General features: G+C 43.1%; 1 protein-coding gene across 29 annotated transcripts in view; it reads right to left on the bottom strand.

Moving 5' to 3' along the window:
• The window catches only part of CELF4 (CUGBP Elav-like family member 4), a 1,364,246-nt gene that overhangs the window by 68,815 nt on the left and 1,277,038 nt on the right, over positions 1-18,393 (bottom strand). For 18 of the 29 annotated variants that reach the window (XR_013221177.1, XR_013221171.1, XR_013221173.1 and 15 more), the window contains one exon: positions 3,600-3,743. Coding sequence is in view for 24 of the 29 variants with exons in the window: in XM_077284096.1 (XP_077140211.1) it covers positions 3,600-3,743 (144 nt within the window). In the remaining 5 variants the exon portion in view is untranslated. The remainder of the gene's footprint in view (positions 1-3,599; positions 3,744-18,393) is intronic. The other 11 variants (XR_013221181.1, XM_077284083.1, XM_077284113.1 and 8 more) reach the window with 1 other exon arrangement.

The raw sequence follows: 18,393 nt of genomic DNA, 5'->3' as shown, positions 1-18,393 counted from the left end.
AACCCTCCCAAAGTGGCCAAATCTTTGCTTTAAGGTGAAATAACTCTCAAAATCAGTACTACAAATCAATGACCCAGTTTGGTCAAATTACATCTTCACCCATTTAAGGTCAAGGAATGCATTTAAATGGACACACATGAAAAGTTTTGGGACTCGCAACCAATTTAACCAATCAGAGCTCTGATTGCCCTGATCACATTCCTGACACAATCACCTTCTTGATTGGCGTTCCATTTTCTCTAGTAGTGCTACAACCGGGCAAAATCTGATCCTCCGACTGTTTTACAAATTTACTAATTCCTCACCACCATATTAGAAAACACGACTGCTTCCTTCCAAAGCAGACCCATCTATTCCCTCTTTATCCATATACTGTCATAAAGTGTACAAAGTGCCATACAGTACATGATACACGATACCATATGTTGACCAAATACCAATGCTATATTGTGCCTCTACCATCACATACCACAAAAATATTATGCCATACAGTGCCAAAGTAGCAATGCCTCAGGATACTTAATACTGCCCACACAATGCCATGATAAGGTGATCAAATAATGCCAACATACAGTGCCCTAATATACTACTACCATACATTGCTCAAATAATACTGGCATATAGTGTGCTAACAATATCAAGAAGCAGTGATGAAAAGGAACCCATCACCATGAAAATACCGTCCAATCTGCAGGCAGGATGTTATAGAGAAGGGGAGCTGAGTAGACTGATATATAGTTTTATGAGAAAAGATTCAGTACGGGCATCTCATTAACTGAGAACTTCTAACACTAATTACACAAGAACCACAAGACGGGTTACTTTCCCACAGGTATCATTTTAATCAGTTTAACAATGTACCAACCTAACATTGTCTTTAGTTTACTTAGCAAAATTTGTGTCCTGAACTGCAACTATTAATAAAACAACATATGTGCATATTAATAATGCTTGTCCAAATGGGTAACATAGCCCATAACGTATCCTCCTCTAACAAGGTATACACACTTACCAGAGAATTAAATTATAGTTTGCATCTATAAAAGCTGTCTGTAATGTATATGGAGGTTTATGTGAAATCTATTCTCTCTGCAATTATCTCTCAGAACTGCGGGAACTGCAGTAGAAAATGCGCTGTAGCTTTAAATGAGACTTTAATAAGGGCATAAGTATAACAATCTTCTAATAGACTAACGACATTGAGACTGGGATTAGGTGCTAGGCTATTTTACTAGATCATTAATACCACCATGTAGATTATATGCAGCCGTTGGAGCCCATAGTAAGCTGAGTTTAAGTTTTTCCCAACCAGAGGGCCACGATGTTATGCTCTCTAACAAAGAATAGGAAAAGGGGGTTCAAAAGTTCAGGAGGTTAAAGGGGGCAGTAATGGGCTCAAGCCGGAGGCCAATTTTTTTATTTTGTGGCTCTTCTGCCTTTTGAACACCCTTAAGTAATTCTAAGCAGGAATTCTGATTTTAGCAACCCAAACCCCAAATCCTGGCCATGCAGTGCATATTAATTATTGGAAAATAATGAATACACCATATATCAATCACTATTAACCATGAAACAAAGTCAGCAGTATGTCAGTTGCATAGACATGCCATCCTAGGCACAAACCTTTAACATCCTTTTACAGATCTTATGCATTAGTTCAAAGGGGTATTCTCAAGTTTGGAAGTTATCCCGAATCTGAAGAGCCCCATGTGAATGAAGCGGTGGTCGATCATGCGTATTGCGACTCCATTCCTTTTTATGGGGGTGCCGAAGATCAGGTAAGAGTTTGGATCATTTCAAAACTTGAGAAAACCCCTTAAAGTGTCAAGTGTAATCGGCAAAAAAACTTTTCCAGTTCTGTGAAAGTTAAACTCCAATTACTGGTTTATAAGTTTGTCAAGGGTTTCAAGATCTCTACTTGCTGCTAATTGGAAACCTCTTCTGGTCATCCAAAAATTTCCCCTGTATTCTCAGAGTTTGCATAAACTTGCTATGGTTTTCCTGCTGCATTGCAAAGGGTAAAACTTTTACTGAAAAACTGCAGCATTATTTGTATACTATAAATTCCCACTTATTTTTTATATTAAAGCGAACCTGACAGCAGGCTTTTGCTAAGTAAACTACAGGCATTGTCATGTTGCTGCTGTTATACTCATTAAAATGATACCTGGGGTGAGGAAATCCGTCTTGTGGTTATTGTGTAATCAGTGTTAGAAGTTTTCAGTTAATGAGATGCCCGTGATTCGGGGCGGGACTGTAGGCGGTGTTTTATCTTTCTGCTCTAAGCCAGAGAAATTACAGGCTGCCCCGAAGCACAAACAGTCAGTCTCACTCTCTGTCTCAATGATCAGGAACATGTTTGTGCTTCGGGGCAGCCTGTGGGCATGTCTTTTATTGGTTTCTCTGGCTTAGAGCAGGAAGATAAGACTCTGCCTACAGTCCCACCCCAGGGCACGGGCGTATCTTCAACTTAAAACTTCTAACACTGATTACACAAGAACCACAAGACGGATTACTTTCCCCCAGGTATCATTTTAATCAATTTAACAATGTACCAACCTGACAGTGTCTGCAGTTTACTTAGCAAAATCCTGATGACAGGTTTACTTTAAAGAATAATTAAATATTTTTTTCATTGAATTATACACCAGACAATACTAAGTTATGATTTCTTTCAATACATTATATTACCTTATTTTCCTTCCATCTCTTCTAAACACCATGCTGCAATGCTATTTAAACTACACAGCTCCATAATAATCTGCTTTCAACTGCTGCTCAACAAAAATCCATACTTTATTTACAAACATAATCTGGGAATTCTCCTGTCTGAGTATGGGAGTGGAGATCAAAGAGGCTCAGACAGGGAAAGTCCAGTTCTCTGATTGTAAATAGAATACTGATCTTGACTAAGCAGCAGATGAAAGCAGCTTCTAAAGCTGCATGTGAAACTGTGGTGTAATGTTTGGAAGAAAAAGAAGCAAATTACGGTAATTAAGTATATTGCAACAATTCATAATTTAGGAATGCCTGGGAGATAACTAAATAAAGAAAAGTTTAATTACTCTTTAAATCTAGCCTGAAAACCCATTGCAAACCATTAGTGTGCTTAGAGATAGAATGATGCTGGAAGACATACATCCATGTGCGTGGCAATAATAAAGAAGTTAAACTATAAAGATTTCCCTTTTTTTTCAGCAGGCAGAGGTATTGAAAAGAAAGGAAATGATATACAGATTACATTAGAGAGTTGAAATACGGTATGTTATATATGAATCAAAGAAATATTCCTTCAATGAATCCCTATAATATCCGAATGGTAGCTGCACATGGATGCATAGAGGTGGTGGATGATGCCATATTTGTGGAGTACAGGGACCCGCAGAATGCTGAGTTCTCATTGGTTTCTGATAAAACAACGGTCCTTGTGATTGTGTTTGTCACCTTGAACCTTTCGCTTTAGTCCCTATCGGCAGACATCAGGCTAGAGGAGAGAATATTACAATGAAAGCAAGCAGTTTGAGCAGGTGAGTGTCTAGAGAAAAACCCTTTTTATAAATTCCTGGATGAAGCTTATTATGTTTGTTATCTTTACCCACCAAAGCATTTACTTTGGTTTGTCGCCCGATCCACAAACACTTTCGAGGAGATGACATTACCGAAAGGCAGGAACATCTGCATCAGCTCGGTGTCCCCAAATTCCTGGGGCAGATGGTAGATAAACAGGTTGCAGCCCTCGGGTCCTGAAAAGACAAAAAAAAACCACCCAAGATCACAACTCACAAAATAGATTACTAGATCCTCAAGAAAACATTATTTTACATTGTACAAAATACGATGACATGATTGTATATGGCCTGTCCTACACACAGACAGAATTTTTTTTAAAAACAATCTTAACAAATTTGGCATACCTCATGAAAAATAAGAAATAGCAACAAACACTGCAGTACACTGTGAGAATCTTTATTTTATGCTGAGTCTTTTACCCAACCTTGTCCAGTTCTTTATATGTGCATACACAAAAGCATTTCTCCTAATAAAGCTCCCAAATATAGTATAATGCCCCCCACAGTCACCACACAGTGTGATGTCCCCCACTGCATGATGGCCTGACAGTGACCCACACACATGAGGTCCTGAGAGCATGCCACGTAGTATAATACCACCCACAGTCTCCACCACACAGTATGATGCCCCCCACAGTCACCACACACAGTGTGATGTCCCCCACTGTATGATGGCCTGACAGTGACCCACACACATGAGATGCTGAGAGCATGCCACGTAGTATAATACCACCCACAGTCTCCACCACACAGGATGATGCCCCCCACAGTCACCACACACAGTGTGATGTCCCCCACTGTATGATGGCCTGACAGTGACCCACACACATGAGGTCCTGAGAGTGTGCCACGTAGTATAATACCACCCACAGTCTCCACCACACAGTATGATGCCCCCCACAGTCACCACACACAGTGTGATGTCCCCCACTGCATGATGGCCCGACAGTGACCCACACACATGAGGTCCTGAGAGCATTCCACGTAGTATAATACCACCCACAGTCTCCACCACACAGGATGATGCCCCCCACAGTCACCACACAGTGTGATGTCCCCCACTGTATGATGGCCTGACAGTGACCCACACACATGAGGTCCTGAGAGCGTGCCACGTAGTATAATACCACCCACAGTCTCCACCACACAGTATGATGTCCCCCACAGTCACCACACACAGTGTGATGTCCCCCATTGTATGATGGCCCGACAGTGACCCACACACACACAAGGTCCTGAGAGCGTGCCACGTAGTATAATACCACCCACAGTCTCCACCACACAGTATGATGCCCCCCACAGTCACTACACACAGTGTGATGTCCTCCACTGTATGATGGCCCGACAGTGACCCACACACATGAGATGCTGAGAGCGTGCCACGTAGTATACTACCACTCACAGTCTCCACCACACAGTATGATGTCTCCCACAGTCACCACACACAGTGTGATATCCCCCACTGTATGATGGCCTAACAGTGACCCACACACACGAGGTCCTGAGAGCGTGCCACGTAGTATAATACCACCCACAGTCTCCAAAACACAGTATGATGTCCCCCACAGTCACCACACACAGTGTGATGTCCCCCATTGTATGATGGCCCGACAGTGACCCACACACACACGAGGTCCTGAGAGTGTGCCACGTAGTATAATACCACCCACAGTCTCCACCACACAGTATGATGTCCCCCACAGTCACCACACACAGTGTGATGTCCCCCACTGTATGATGGACCGACAGTGACCCACACACATGAGATGCTGAGAGCGTGCCACGTAGTATACTACCACCCACAGTCTCCACCACACAGTATGATGCCCCCCACAGTCACCACGCAGAGTGTGATGTCCCCCACTGTATGATGGCCCGACAGTGACCCACACACGAGATCCTGAGAGCATGTCATGTAGTATAATACCACCCACAGTCTCCACCACACAGTATGATGCCCCCCACAGTCACTACACACAGTGTGATGTCCCCCATTGTATGATGGCCCGACAGTGACCCACACACATGAGGTCCTGAGAGCGTGCCATGTAGAGCGTGCCACGTAGTATAATACCACCCACAGTCTCCACCACACAGTATGATGCCTCAGTACAATTCCCTCACAGTATGATGCCCCTAGAGTTCTCCCATACAATACGATGTTCTTACAGCCCCCACAAACACTATAATGACCCCATAGAACATTCATTCACAGCCCTTCACGCAGTATGATGTCTCCAAAGTACATTCTCCGCCAAACTTTATGATCCCCTGCAGCCAGTCACACACAGTATAATTTCCCCACAGTACATTCCTCCACAGCCCACCACACAGTACGATAACCCCCCTGTCCACCATCCCACACAGTATGATGCTACCACAGTCTCAGTAGCGCACAATATGATGCCACCCCATAAAGTGCGATGTACCAAATAGCCACCCATACATAGTATGATGCCATGGGGATGTATTGGTGGTTTAGAGTGAGCTAGAAAATCCACCCAAAAATGGGGAGAAAATACAGATGCTGCCATTGGTATCAAACACAACATAAGAACCACTACAGTATGTGCCCTGTTTGAGTGAATTCCCTCGAGGCTATGACCAGGGAGGGGAATAACTTCAAAAGATGGGGTTTCATAGCAAACTTATAAATGGGGGTCCCCCGCTCATCACCACCATACCTTCCAGATGTGCAGCCAGCTCTGAAACCTGCAGATATCACTGCAAATGGGCCCCGCAGTTATGAGCAGGGAGGGTGCCCAGGGGTGATGAATGGGAGCATAGCACAGCCAGACGACCACTTTGCTACGCCAATAAACATTCCTTTGCAGTTATGTGTTCAACTGCTATTGGCTATGTTCCGCTGACTATAACTACCGTACTTATATGTCTACTTGCCAGCCAAAAATGATGGGTGGAACATGCACAGAGAAAAACTAACTACAATGGGAAGATTCTTCAATATTTTCGACCCACCCCAAGTTTTGGATTTCTAATAATAACCAAAATATTACTGGTTGGAAATGCTCTTAGTCTTGATAGTCCACTCATCAGACTCAAATATAGAAAGATAGTAGAAGAAGCAAATGGGGAAAAAGGATTCACACTACCCCGGTCCGGAGTACCTAAGCAGAAGTTGGACAAACGTCGTCCGAGTCATCGTGCTCAACTCTAATTGAGATGTCTCACACAAGAAAAATATTACGGATATAACCAAAAGATTAATGTATCCACAACATGAATAAACAATTATATAGCACTTGATTTATAAGTCCAGAGAGGCTCATACTGGCCCACAGGAGGATAGGTGAATCACCCGATGGACCCCTGTGCAGGAGTAAGTCACTAACCCTCTAACATGAGGCCCAATATATTTGATTGACTATGTACAGACAAAAGCAGTATCTCATCATTCATTCAACAAGCTATGTAGTTTCTTATTATGCAGAATAATGTAATATTTACATGTAACTGAACAGGGGGCCCTCAAAGTCAATGTTACTGGTGGACCCTTGCCACCCCAGTCCAGGGAACTAGTCTGATTGCCGTATGTGGGGTCGGGAAGGAATTTTTTTTCCCCATGATGGAGCTTACTCTTACCACATGGGTTTTTTTTGCCTTCCCCTGGATCAACGTGTTAGGGCATGCTAGGCTATGGGTTGAACTAGATGGACTTAAAGTCTTCCTTCAACCTTAATAACTATGTAACTATGTATGTAACTATGTAATACTGAGTCCAGAAAAAAATCTGGAAAATATCAAAAGTTCCAGGAAGGCACATATGCTCCAAAATATAAAGTCAGCTGATGGTAGAAAGCATATTCAATCACTGGATAGGACAGTCAAGCAAACATTTTGGTGTTTTTATGGGAAAATGTTTAGATATTTTGATAGAGCTTTTAGCTAGACTATGGCAGGATATGTATCGCGTGACCCAAGGACCCCTGTGCACCTCTCATTTTTGTATTTCATTCACCTTGCTGGCAAAAGGAAAGAAGATGGATCCATGCCCTGACAGATGCCCATTTAAAGCACATTAAAATTCTTCTGTCTCAGCGTGAACACAATTAGGGTCTCGGAGCATTTCTCGCTACTAATAGAAGATGAAGTCTTGATGAATATTTGCTAAGTACAATTTTCCCCCACTAATTTGCTAAGAGCGTTGTCGTGAGTGAGCAGCTGATCTCTGCATTTCACACAAAAGCTTAAGTTCAGAGGTGACATAGAAGCTTAATCTAAAGTCGAGGGTGCGCGTGCAGTCCTAATTAATGAACAGAGGCAATTTTATTTTAACTTTTTATTGCCAGAACTCATTGTTGCACTGCCGCAGATTCAAAAGTGTTGGAAAAGTAAGGAAACTTCTCTACTTAACTGGAATAAAAGGAAGGTGTTGTAAAGGTCTATGGATTAGGGAATTAATATGCGATGTCCTTTTTATTTTAAGTATATACCGATGTGTCCCCCTTCACCTTCCACGAACTTTGTTAAAGGGGTGGTCTGAAACTAATATTAATTTTCATCCTAAATGTCTCTATTTATTTTAATAATATAATAGTTTTTCTGATATGGTTTAATTGAAAGGTGCCTACCCTTTCCACTCTAATTTAATTCTTTTTTTAATTTTTTTACCTATTACTGTTTTGATAACGCTTCATTTTAGAATTCCCAGTGCATTCTGGGTTACACAAATGGGACCTCATTAAGGGTATGCACCGAAATTGACAGCTGACGCATGCTCAGTAGAACAAGGACTAGCCCAACCACTAAAACGGACCTCATTGATGACGCTTCATTTCAGGATGGGGACAAAGGCTGTGGCAGTGACTGAAATGAAGTGTCATCAGTGAGGTCCTTTTTAGGGGCTGGGCTAGTCCTTATTCTACTGAGCATGCATCGACTGTCAATTTCGACGGATGCCCAGCATAACCTCCCTTTATACTGTGCAATATTCTTCTTTGTGCAGTAACAGTTCACTTCCTTAATGGCTCTAAATAGAAGTGATGATCTGGTAACAGAGTGCACTGTCAGTTTCAGGGGTGCGGCTAGTCTCTAATTGCTTAGTTATCCCCTTACAGTGCACACTGACAATGCGCTCTGTTGCTAGCTCGTCACTTATAATTAGATAGAGCTCATGATGGAGGGCACTGAAGAGAATATTGCACAGTAAGAAGGGAGCTCATATTGAGCATACATCAAATTTAACAACCGATGCATTCAAAGTAGAGCAGGGACTAGTCCAGCCCCTAAAACAGACGTCACTGGTAACACTTTGTTGCAGTAACCGCAGCCTCTGCTCCCTTATGACATCCTGCTTGAGTACCCCAGCATGCACTGGGGAATATTAAACGAAGCGTCATCAAAACAGAAATATGTAAAAATAAAATAAAATAAGGCAATTAGATCAGAGAGGAAAGTGTAGGGACTTTTTAATTAAACCATATTATAAAAACTATAATATTATTAAAATAAATATACATTTAAAGGTAAGGTACCGCGTTTGTAGATTATTAATAAATCACTGTAATGTAGCATAACATGCTGCTATAACCAAGTTTTAAATGCATGTGAAACAGATTTCGTGTGTTATATGTGTTTAAAGAAGGAACTGGGGGCTGACATCTTGGTTTTGCAGCAGTAGCAGGGCACTAACAGTGTCATTTTACAGCACCCCATGGACATAGGAGATAATAGACCGGCGCTGACCCTATCTATAACATTGGAGAGGTGTTAGCAGTGAGCTGGGCACGCCTCTGTGGGCTGCACAACTCACTGCTGTAGGTGTGACTAGCAGCCATTTTATTATAGCCCAGTGCTCTCTGCCCAGATACACTTAGGCCTCTTTCACACTTCAGTTGTTTGGCGTCAGTCTAAAACCGTAATTTTCCTCAAAAAACGGATCCGTTTTTTTTTTCGACGGATCCGTTTTTTTCCCCATAGACTTGCATTAGCGACGGATTGTGACGGATGGTCGTCCGTTCCATCCATCATGCGACGGATCCGTCAAAATTTAGCGGACGTCATCTAGACATTGACGGTCATTGCAACGTTTTTTTGTCTCCGTTGAAATGACGGATCGCGACGGATCCGTCGCGTCCGTCATTCCATAGAATGGCCACCTATGGGCGACGGATCCGTCGCGTCCGTCATTCCATAGAATGGCCACCTATGGGCGACGGATCCGTCGCAACCGTTATTTCGACGCCCCAATCCATTTTTTCAATTTTTTTCAATTGCGCATGCTCCAAAAAGTATATACAACCCCCGAGTAACGGATCCGTCAAAAAACCGGATCCGTTACATCCGTTTTTTCAACAATTGTGACGGATCCGTCGATCCGTCACTTTGTCGGAAGTGACTGACGCCAAACGACTGAAGTGTGAAAGAAGCCTTACTCTCTATCACAGGAGCTCCATTCATTCACAGCCTGCAGAGAGGTGACACCTGACACCTCTCTCTGCCATACAATGTATCTCCCCTCCCTCCACAATGCCTGGCCATTCACTGCAGACCTGGAGCTCCTTCTTATCTTACTGAGGGATGAGTCACAGACAGCTCTGCACAGACAATGCTGCTCCATACACACCACATAAACTAACTGTGCTTCTGATTCAGTAACTGCTGGTGATAGCAGATCACAGGTCAGTCACACACAAAATGGCTCTGCCCTGTGATGCTGCTCTTCATTCTGCCCCAGGGATATTAGACCACCCAAAAGGGGAGGGAAATGCTGATGTCAGCAGTTACTGCCCAGATTTTCCAGCTAACAGTAAAGCTGGTAAGTCTTACTATAGCTGCTTGAGGTCTAAAACGGAAAATGCTCCCCCTAGTGGTCAATATATATATTTGTAAGAAAATATATAATATTTTTCATATAGAAATGTTTGCAAACAGTGCAAACATTGCATTAATACATTTTATTTACTATTTTAAGCTTAATTTCACAAAAAAACAAACTACAAGAAAACTGGTGGCACCTTCCCTTTAAGATGAATATCGATATTCGTTTCGGACCACCCCTTTAATGACGCCAAGTTTTCACAATGCAGATACTTTATATTTCCATGACTTGCTTCATAGATAGGATGCCATGCCCATCGCAGCCACTGCGTGGCCACACATAAAGAATCTAGCATACATTTTTAACAATAAAGTACTAAAAAGTGTTTTTTATTTTTTTTTAAAGCTGGTAATGCGGCAACACTCATCTCAAGCCAAGACGAAAGGTATAGAAGGACACGTCTGTATAATAACTGCTACCCAATTTTAAAAGGCATTGTCATTGAAAGCAGACTGGTCGGTTGTGCTATTGGTCAGTTCTCAATGGCTTGTCAATTAGTGGAGCCCATCAGCCTTCGTACTAACTGATAGAGCTCAGTCTAGTGGTTTTCACATCCCATTTATTTCATGGCGGTGAATATTGCCCTTTTCAGTAAGTTCATTGTCTGCTGCAAACTCCCGTTTTTCTAGACTCAGTCTTGATTGATATCAACCAATCTGTCAGTGCCCCTGGCAGCTCACTAGAGCCATTGAGAGCAACTAATCTAACTCTATATCTCTTCCATATAGCTTAAGACTTGTCTAATAAGAGTTGACTCAGATCAATGTCATTGAAAGCCAAAACATCTAAGGGTCCATTCATCAAGACTGGTGTAGAGCCTTCCAGTCTTAATGAGGGGTTCCCTGGAGTAGGATGCACCAAATTCATTAAAAGGTACACACCATCTAATGAAGTTGGCACACACCATGATTAAGGGTTTACGCCTCTGCGCCTGAAACAGCCAATGACTGTAGTATCATTTCTGGCAATCCAAATGCCATTATTATTAATTAATTTGACGGGTGGGCATGACAAGACCCATTCCAGACTCCTCCTCCAAACTCCGTTATTAATTAATTTGACGGGTGGGCATGACAAGACCCATTCCAGACTTCTCCTTCAAACTCCGGTATTAATTAATTTGATGGGTGGGCATGACAAGACCCATTCCAGACTTCTCCTTCAAACTCCAGTATTAATTAATTTGATGGGTGGGCATGACAAGACCCATTCCAGACTTCTCCTTCAAACTCCGTTATTAATTAATTTGACGGGTGGCCATGACAAGACCCATTCCAGACTCCTCCTTCAAACTCCGTTATTAATTAATTTGACGGGTGGGCATGACAAGACCCATTCCAGACTCCTCCCCCAACTGCTTCAAACTGGTGTGAAAATGTCAAAAGTCACAAAATTTTGCAGAAACTCCCCCTTGCGCCTTGTGACTTTTCAAATCTTTTCCACCAGTTTTCGAGCTTGCATACTTTCCTAAGTTGCACATTCTGGAGGTGCTCTAAAGGTGGGGTAGGAATATATATACCGTAATCACATCCATCCAACTAATAGTAGAGATGGGTCCACCCTTATCTTAATACTTTTTTACTGAAAGGGTTGGCTAATCATTTTAAAAGGGTAAAACTACAAAGTTTTTGGACAAACAAGCAACTTTGCGATTTAGTCGTTGTAAAAAATCCTCTTAATTCTCAGGATTGTAGGAATGTTAAAATGTATTATTTACTGCTCATTACCTAGGCCTGGCCTTGGCTGCAATCTATCAGCAGTGGCTGGTCTCCTAGGCGAGTAGCGCAGGCTTTCAATCTCTTTCCTATAATCCGGGCCAGCTTCAGTGAACATGCACTCCTCTGATGTTGCAGCGGCAAAATGACCTCCGCTCACAGCATCGTAGAGCGTACGGATCAGACCAGTGGTGCAACCATGCAAATAGTCAATCAGGAGTGCACCATCATATGGCAGCAAAAAAGCCAGGAGGCAAGGGAGCGGTGTGCTCTTGAACAATTAAAGACAACATACTAACTCAACCCTTGACAGGATGCAATTCATATTACAATAACTAGGTGGTCACATATTGATACATCTACTACATAATTGTCTAAGGGTCACTTCCGTCTTTCTGTCCTTCTGTCTTTCTTTCTGTCACGGATATTCATTGGTTGTGGTCTCTGTCTGTCATGGAATCCAAGTTGCTGATTGGTCTCACCAGCTGCCTGTCATGGCTGCCGCGACCAGTCAGCAGTGGCCACAGTCCGATTAGTCCCTCCCTACTCCCCTGCAGTCAGTGCCCGGTGCCCACTCCAAACTCCCCACCAGTCACCGCTCACACAGGGTTAGTGCCGGCGGTAACGGACTGCGTTATGCCGCGGGTAACTCACTCCTTTACCGCCGCTATTAACCCTGTGTGACCAAGTTCTTACTATTGATGCTGCCTATGCAGCGTCAATAGTAAAAACATCTAATGTTAAAAATAATAAAACAAATAAAAATCATTATATACTCACCTTTCCCGCTCCTCGCGACGCTCTGGTGACCGCTCCATGCAAGCGGCAGGTTCCGGTGGCAAGGATGGTCTGCAAGAAGGACCTGCCATGACGTCACGGTCATGTGACCGCGACGTCATCACAGGTCCTGCGCGCCTGCGCGAGAAGGAGGTGACAGTACTACAAGGGGCCCTGGAAGGTGAGTATATGTTTATTTTTTATTTTTTAACCTGTGACATACGTGGCTAGGCAATATACTATGTAGCTGGGCAATATACTACGTGACTGGCCAATATACTACGTGGCTGGGCAATATACTACGTGGCTCTGTGCTGTATACTATGTCACTGGGCAATATACTACGTTACTGGGCAATATACTACGTGGCTGGGCAATATACTACATCACTGGGCAATATACTACGTCACTGGGCAATATACTACGTCACTGGGCAATATACTACGTCACTGGGCAATATACTATGTGGCTGGGCAATATACTACGTGACTGGCCAATGTGCTATGTGGCTGAGCAATATACTACGTGGACATGCATATTCTAGAATACCCGATACGTTAGAATCGGGCCACCATCTAGTATAGTATAATTGTCTCCTGACATAGTATCTCAAAATATATATTTTTTTAATAAATGCTGGTGATCTCTCGCCACTGATCTCAGGATATGTTGAGTCCAGAGTAAAGTTAAAGGCGAACAAATCTATATGTGAATTGATTTTCTGTCCTATCAAAACCAAATAATGGGCAAATAACTACAAATCTAACCCAGTTGTCTTTCATTTGCTTTATGAGCAACCATTGTCAATCACAGATTGTGCTTAGATCAGGTGGCACTGCTTATTATAACTCATCCTACCTATTAATTGCAGGCAGTAGGTTACATAATGCTGTTGGCACCAGGCATCTTTCGCGACTCTGTTGTCGGGTGTCCCGGGACCAGGGGCTCCTTCCCTGTCTAGGTGTGCCCTTGCTAGCCCTGTTCCCTGGATTACTTCTGGTGGTGAAGACACCAGGTCCACGTACCTTGTCTTAGCTCCTGAATCTGCCCTCATTCTACACCCTTCCCCCACCCAGGGAAGAAGAGACTAGTAGTGTACCATAATACACCAACCAGACTAACAAGGTAATATGAACAGGGATAAAGGAAAATACAAATCATGCAAATATACATACATAAACAACAGAGGCATACACTGGGAAGTGGAGGATGGGGTGAAACCAAAGTAGAAGAAGAACGTAATTATCACACACTCAAAATCTAGGAACAGTCACAGATAAATCCACCAAACGCCTTCTCCAATAACAACCACCAACAACCTCCAGTCGTGCAGCATAAGCTAGCTCTGACAGTAAGCCAGGTCCCAGATTATAAGGAGATGCGAGTAGCTAACAGAGCACAGCTGAGATCCTTAGCTCCAGGAGCTCTCAGCTGAGCAGATTAATCCGTGCACTGCTAAAAGAAACTTGCACTGTTTAGTATGAAGGTGAAGTGCTTCTAATCAGTGCAGGTCTTCTGGCTCCTTAATGTCGCGGTAAACCCGTGACTATATCATTGTTTTTGGTAGAATAGAAACGGCCTATAGGAATCTCCAGCAAACAGGAAGAACTGCAAAATCCATGTAGATTATGAAACCCTATGACCCCCTGGGCCGCTGGGGAGGTAACAACTGCGCCATCAGTTCTCTAACCACAATTAGATCCTTATGATGCCCGGTAAACACTCACTTATGTTCTGCAGCTAATTAGATTTTTTCTGGGGTTTGCTAATGCGACCAAAATAGATATATGAAGAAATAAAATCAATTCATGCTTAATGTTGAAGTGATAAAATGAAGATTGCATCGTTAATGCTGCCATCCCCGTTACAGCTAAATAGCAGTGACATTTAGGTGCTTACATCTTAATGATGGATGCCTTGTTACATAAAAGTCTAACAAGTAGAAATAATGGCCCATAATAAAGTGGAGGTTCATTTGTAAACAGACTCCAGATCCAGATCCCTCTTGTATATAATGTCAGGCCGAGTTCAGGCAATGGCTGATTATGGATTTAAAGAGAACCCAACACCAATGGAGGCAACTGGAACTATGCTTTGGAAGCAAGGGGTGCACTAGAAGCAAGGGGTGTACTGGAAGTTAGGAGGGCACTGGAACCAATGGGTGCACTGGTAGTTAGGGGTGCACTGAAAGCAAGGGTACACTGGAAGTTAGCAGTGCACTGTAAGCAATGGGTGTAGTTGAAATTAGGAGTGCCCTGGAAGCAAAGGGTGCACTGGAACTTATGGGTGCAATGGAAGCAAAGGGTGCACTGGATGTTAGATGTGTAATGGAAGCAAGGGGTGCACTGGACATTAAGGATGAACTGGAAGCAAGGGTGCAGTTGAAATTAGGGGTGCCCAGGAAGCAAAGGGTGCAGTAGAAGTTAAGAGTGCACTGGACGCAAAAAGGGCACTGGAAGTTATGGGTGGACTGGAAGCAATGGGTGCACTGGAAGGTAGGGGTGCACTGCAAGTAATGGGTACACTGGAAGTTAGGCGTGCAATGAAAGCAAGGGGTGCACTGGAAATAATGAGTGAACTGAAAGTTAGGGGCACACTATAAGCAAGGGGTGCATTGGAAGCAAGCGTACACTAGAAGCAAAGGTGCACTGGAAGTAAGAGGGGCACTGAAAGGTAGGGGTGTACTACAAGTAATGGGTACACTGGAAGCAAGGGGTGCACTGGAAGCAAGGGATGCCAGGTCAGACATTGTGATCTCATGTGATAGAATATGTGATGAAGTCAATCTGCAAATCACTATATAAATAGTGATGACACTGATGAGCGAGTATACTTGTTGCTGGGGTTTTCCCGAGCACGCTCGGGTGTCCTCCGAGTATTTGTTAGTGTTTGGAGATTTAGTTTTCATCGCCCCAGCTGAATGATTTACAGCTATTAGCCAGGCTGAGTACATGTGGGGGTTGCCTGGTTGCTAGGGAATCCCCATATGTACTCAGCCTGGCTAGTAGCCGCAAATCATTCAACTGCGGCAAGGAAAACTAAATCTCCGAGCAGTCATAAATACTCGGAGACCACCCGAGCATGCTTGGGAAAACTCAAGCAACGAGTACACTCGCTCATCACTATTTATAAATGATGATGCTGTTGACTAGGCTTCTCAGTTCTGTGTACTTTTAAGTTGGCTGCCTATTGATGAGTGTAATCCAACACTGTGTAATCCACAGATGTAACAACAGAGGAAGGACACAATGGAGTGTCCTAAGCAAAGATGCTCCCACATAACGATGAATGCAAGTCGATAATTAATTAGACGGGTCAAGAGAGGTGATGACTCGTCTTAGGCTGACCCTTCGCTTGCCCGTCAGCTGTTGTCCTGAGTGTATTACCCTGTTCCTCCGTTGGGGCATCAAGTCAGATTTTGGACTGAGTTTTTTGTTCTATTTTTCTCTTACATGATGAACTCACAGACATAACTAGTCAACAATTAATTATTTAGAGCCAGTGTTTATCTCCATGAGGCTCACTGTCAGGGCCCTGTGTCCTTGGCTGACCCTGAGTGTGCAGGTCAGTAAAAACTGAAGAAAGTTTTTCCAGAACTTTGTATTTATTTTTTAAGAAGAATAGCTTGAGATCAGCCTAAACTGTATATCAGGCTCAGCCATAATCAGGTCTCTCCAGCCCGGCCTCATCCACTGCGCACCTCTCGTGAGCTCCGTTCCATTACCACCTCCCTGCACTTATTGATTAAACTTCAGCTCATCCCAGCCGCCCGGAGATTGATGCCACGACTAGCACATGTAGAACAAAACAAACTGTGTCCTGTACAAGTCATTAGCAGGTTAGGCACAATTTATAGGCAGCTGACCAAAGCCCAACGCCAAGTATAAACATCCAGCCATCACAATATTGATGTCATCTGCTGGAGGGAATATTTATAGGGGCTTATGGTTTATGAATGCTCGCGGTTAATAGAAATTAAAGGGTATTGTCAGATACACAACATGGCCCACTATACTGCACTATACTGCTCTATGTGGCACCCAGATATTCCTGGGTCCAGTAGGTCTGTTTTCTGGAGCTCTTCTGGACCCTTTTTTCTCATGGATTATTGGCTTGAATTCTCGCTATCGTTCCACTAGATCTTTACCAGGAATGGCACCGAGGATAATGCTTATTAGCCATGTGGCCAATGTTCCTGGAAACTTACTACTGGCCCCTAACTTTTTATTAATATTGATATTTCTATTCCATTTAATGATAATAGCTTTAGGCTACTCAAGGAAGTCCATCTGGTTCCAGGTTAGGTGTCAATGGTTTCTGAAGTCTAATGGTAAAGGGGTTGTCCAGGCTTGTCGTATATGGAGAGACTGCAGACTTGTGAATCCTCACAGCATGCAGTGTCAGGATTCTTGAGTAACGGCGCAGGGGTCATGTGACCGAAAGAAAGCCGTTTGCATGCTTCCAGCCACATTCCGACTAGACGTGTCGAATGTCACTCAATACATTTACATTGAGCAAGGCCACACACGTCTAGTTGGCACGTAATGGCATATATATATGCGAATCCCCGGAAATCAAGCACCGATGTAGGAGAATCTTGACAGCGCACACTGTGTGCGCTGTGAGGATCCATAAGTCTGCAAGCACATAGAGTGACTACAGACTTAGACCTCAAGCCTGGATAACCCCTTGACTCTTCCAGGATCTAACTTTCATTTTTTTTTTTTCACTGGAACATATTTAACGTCTCTCGGCTCCAGCATTTTCTACATTCGGTAGGCCCAACGTCATGATGTCAGGGGACAGCAAAGACACTAGGCACTGGAAGATGTCAAAGATGGCCCAATGAAGACCACACCAGTGTCCTGTCTGAAGAAGATAGCTGAAGGTTGGGTGAGTATTATTTGAAATCCAGCAAAAAGGCTGACTAGTCTACATTTTGCTTGATTCATGAGAATTGAATTACAAAAAAAATCTAATTCTGGTGATTCCGATTGATTCAATGGCCTTGAAACAATTTACTGATCTCTACTGCTAAAACATTGGTGTCTTCACCATACCAAGACTGAAAAAAGTCTTAAAGGGGATATCCTATGAATAATTTTAATGCCCATATTCCTGAAATACCGTAAATAGCTGTTTTAACACAGTTTACTGTGATCCTAGCATAAAATATTATCTATTTATCTATTCATCATCATTTGCTTTCCTATGTCCTTCCTTGGTGTTGTTACTAATCTGTGCATCATTAAAGGAGTAGTCTCAAGTTTGGAAGCTATCCCCTATAAAAGGGGAATTCCTGATCTCTGGGGGTCTTCACCGTTCCTGAGAACTGGGGCTTATGAATGGAACAGTGGTCGATCATGTGCACTTCTGCTTCATTCATTGTTATGGGAAAACCAATCGAGCACAACGTTTGGCGATCTCTGGCTGTCCGGTTAAGAATCAATGGAGCTGCAGTGCTTCATTCAAGAACCCCGATTCCTAGGAT

This window comes from Ranitomeya variabilis, chromosome 1, assembly GCF_051348905.1.
Source record: "Ranitomeya variabilis isolate aRanVar5 chromosome 1, aRanVar5.hap1, whole genome shotgun sequence".
Classification (NCBI taxonomy): Eukaryota; Metazoa; Chordata; class Amphibia; order Anura; family Dendrobatidae; genus Ranitomeya; species Ranitomeya variabilis.
This window is presented reverse-complemented; position numbering and strand designations above follow the sequence as displayed.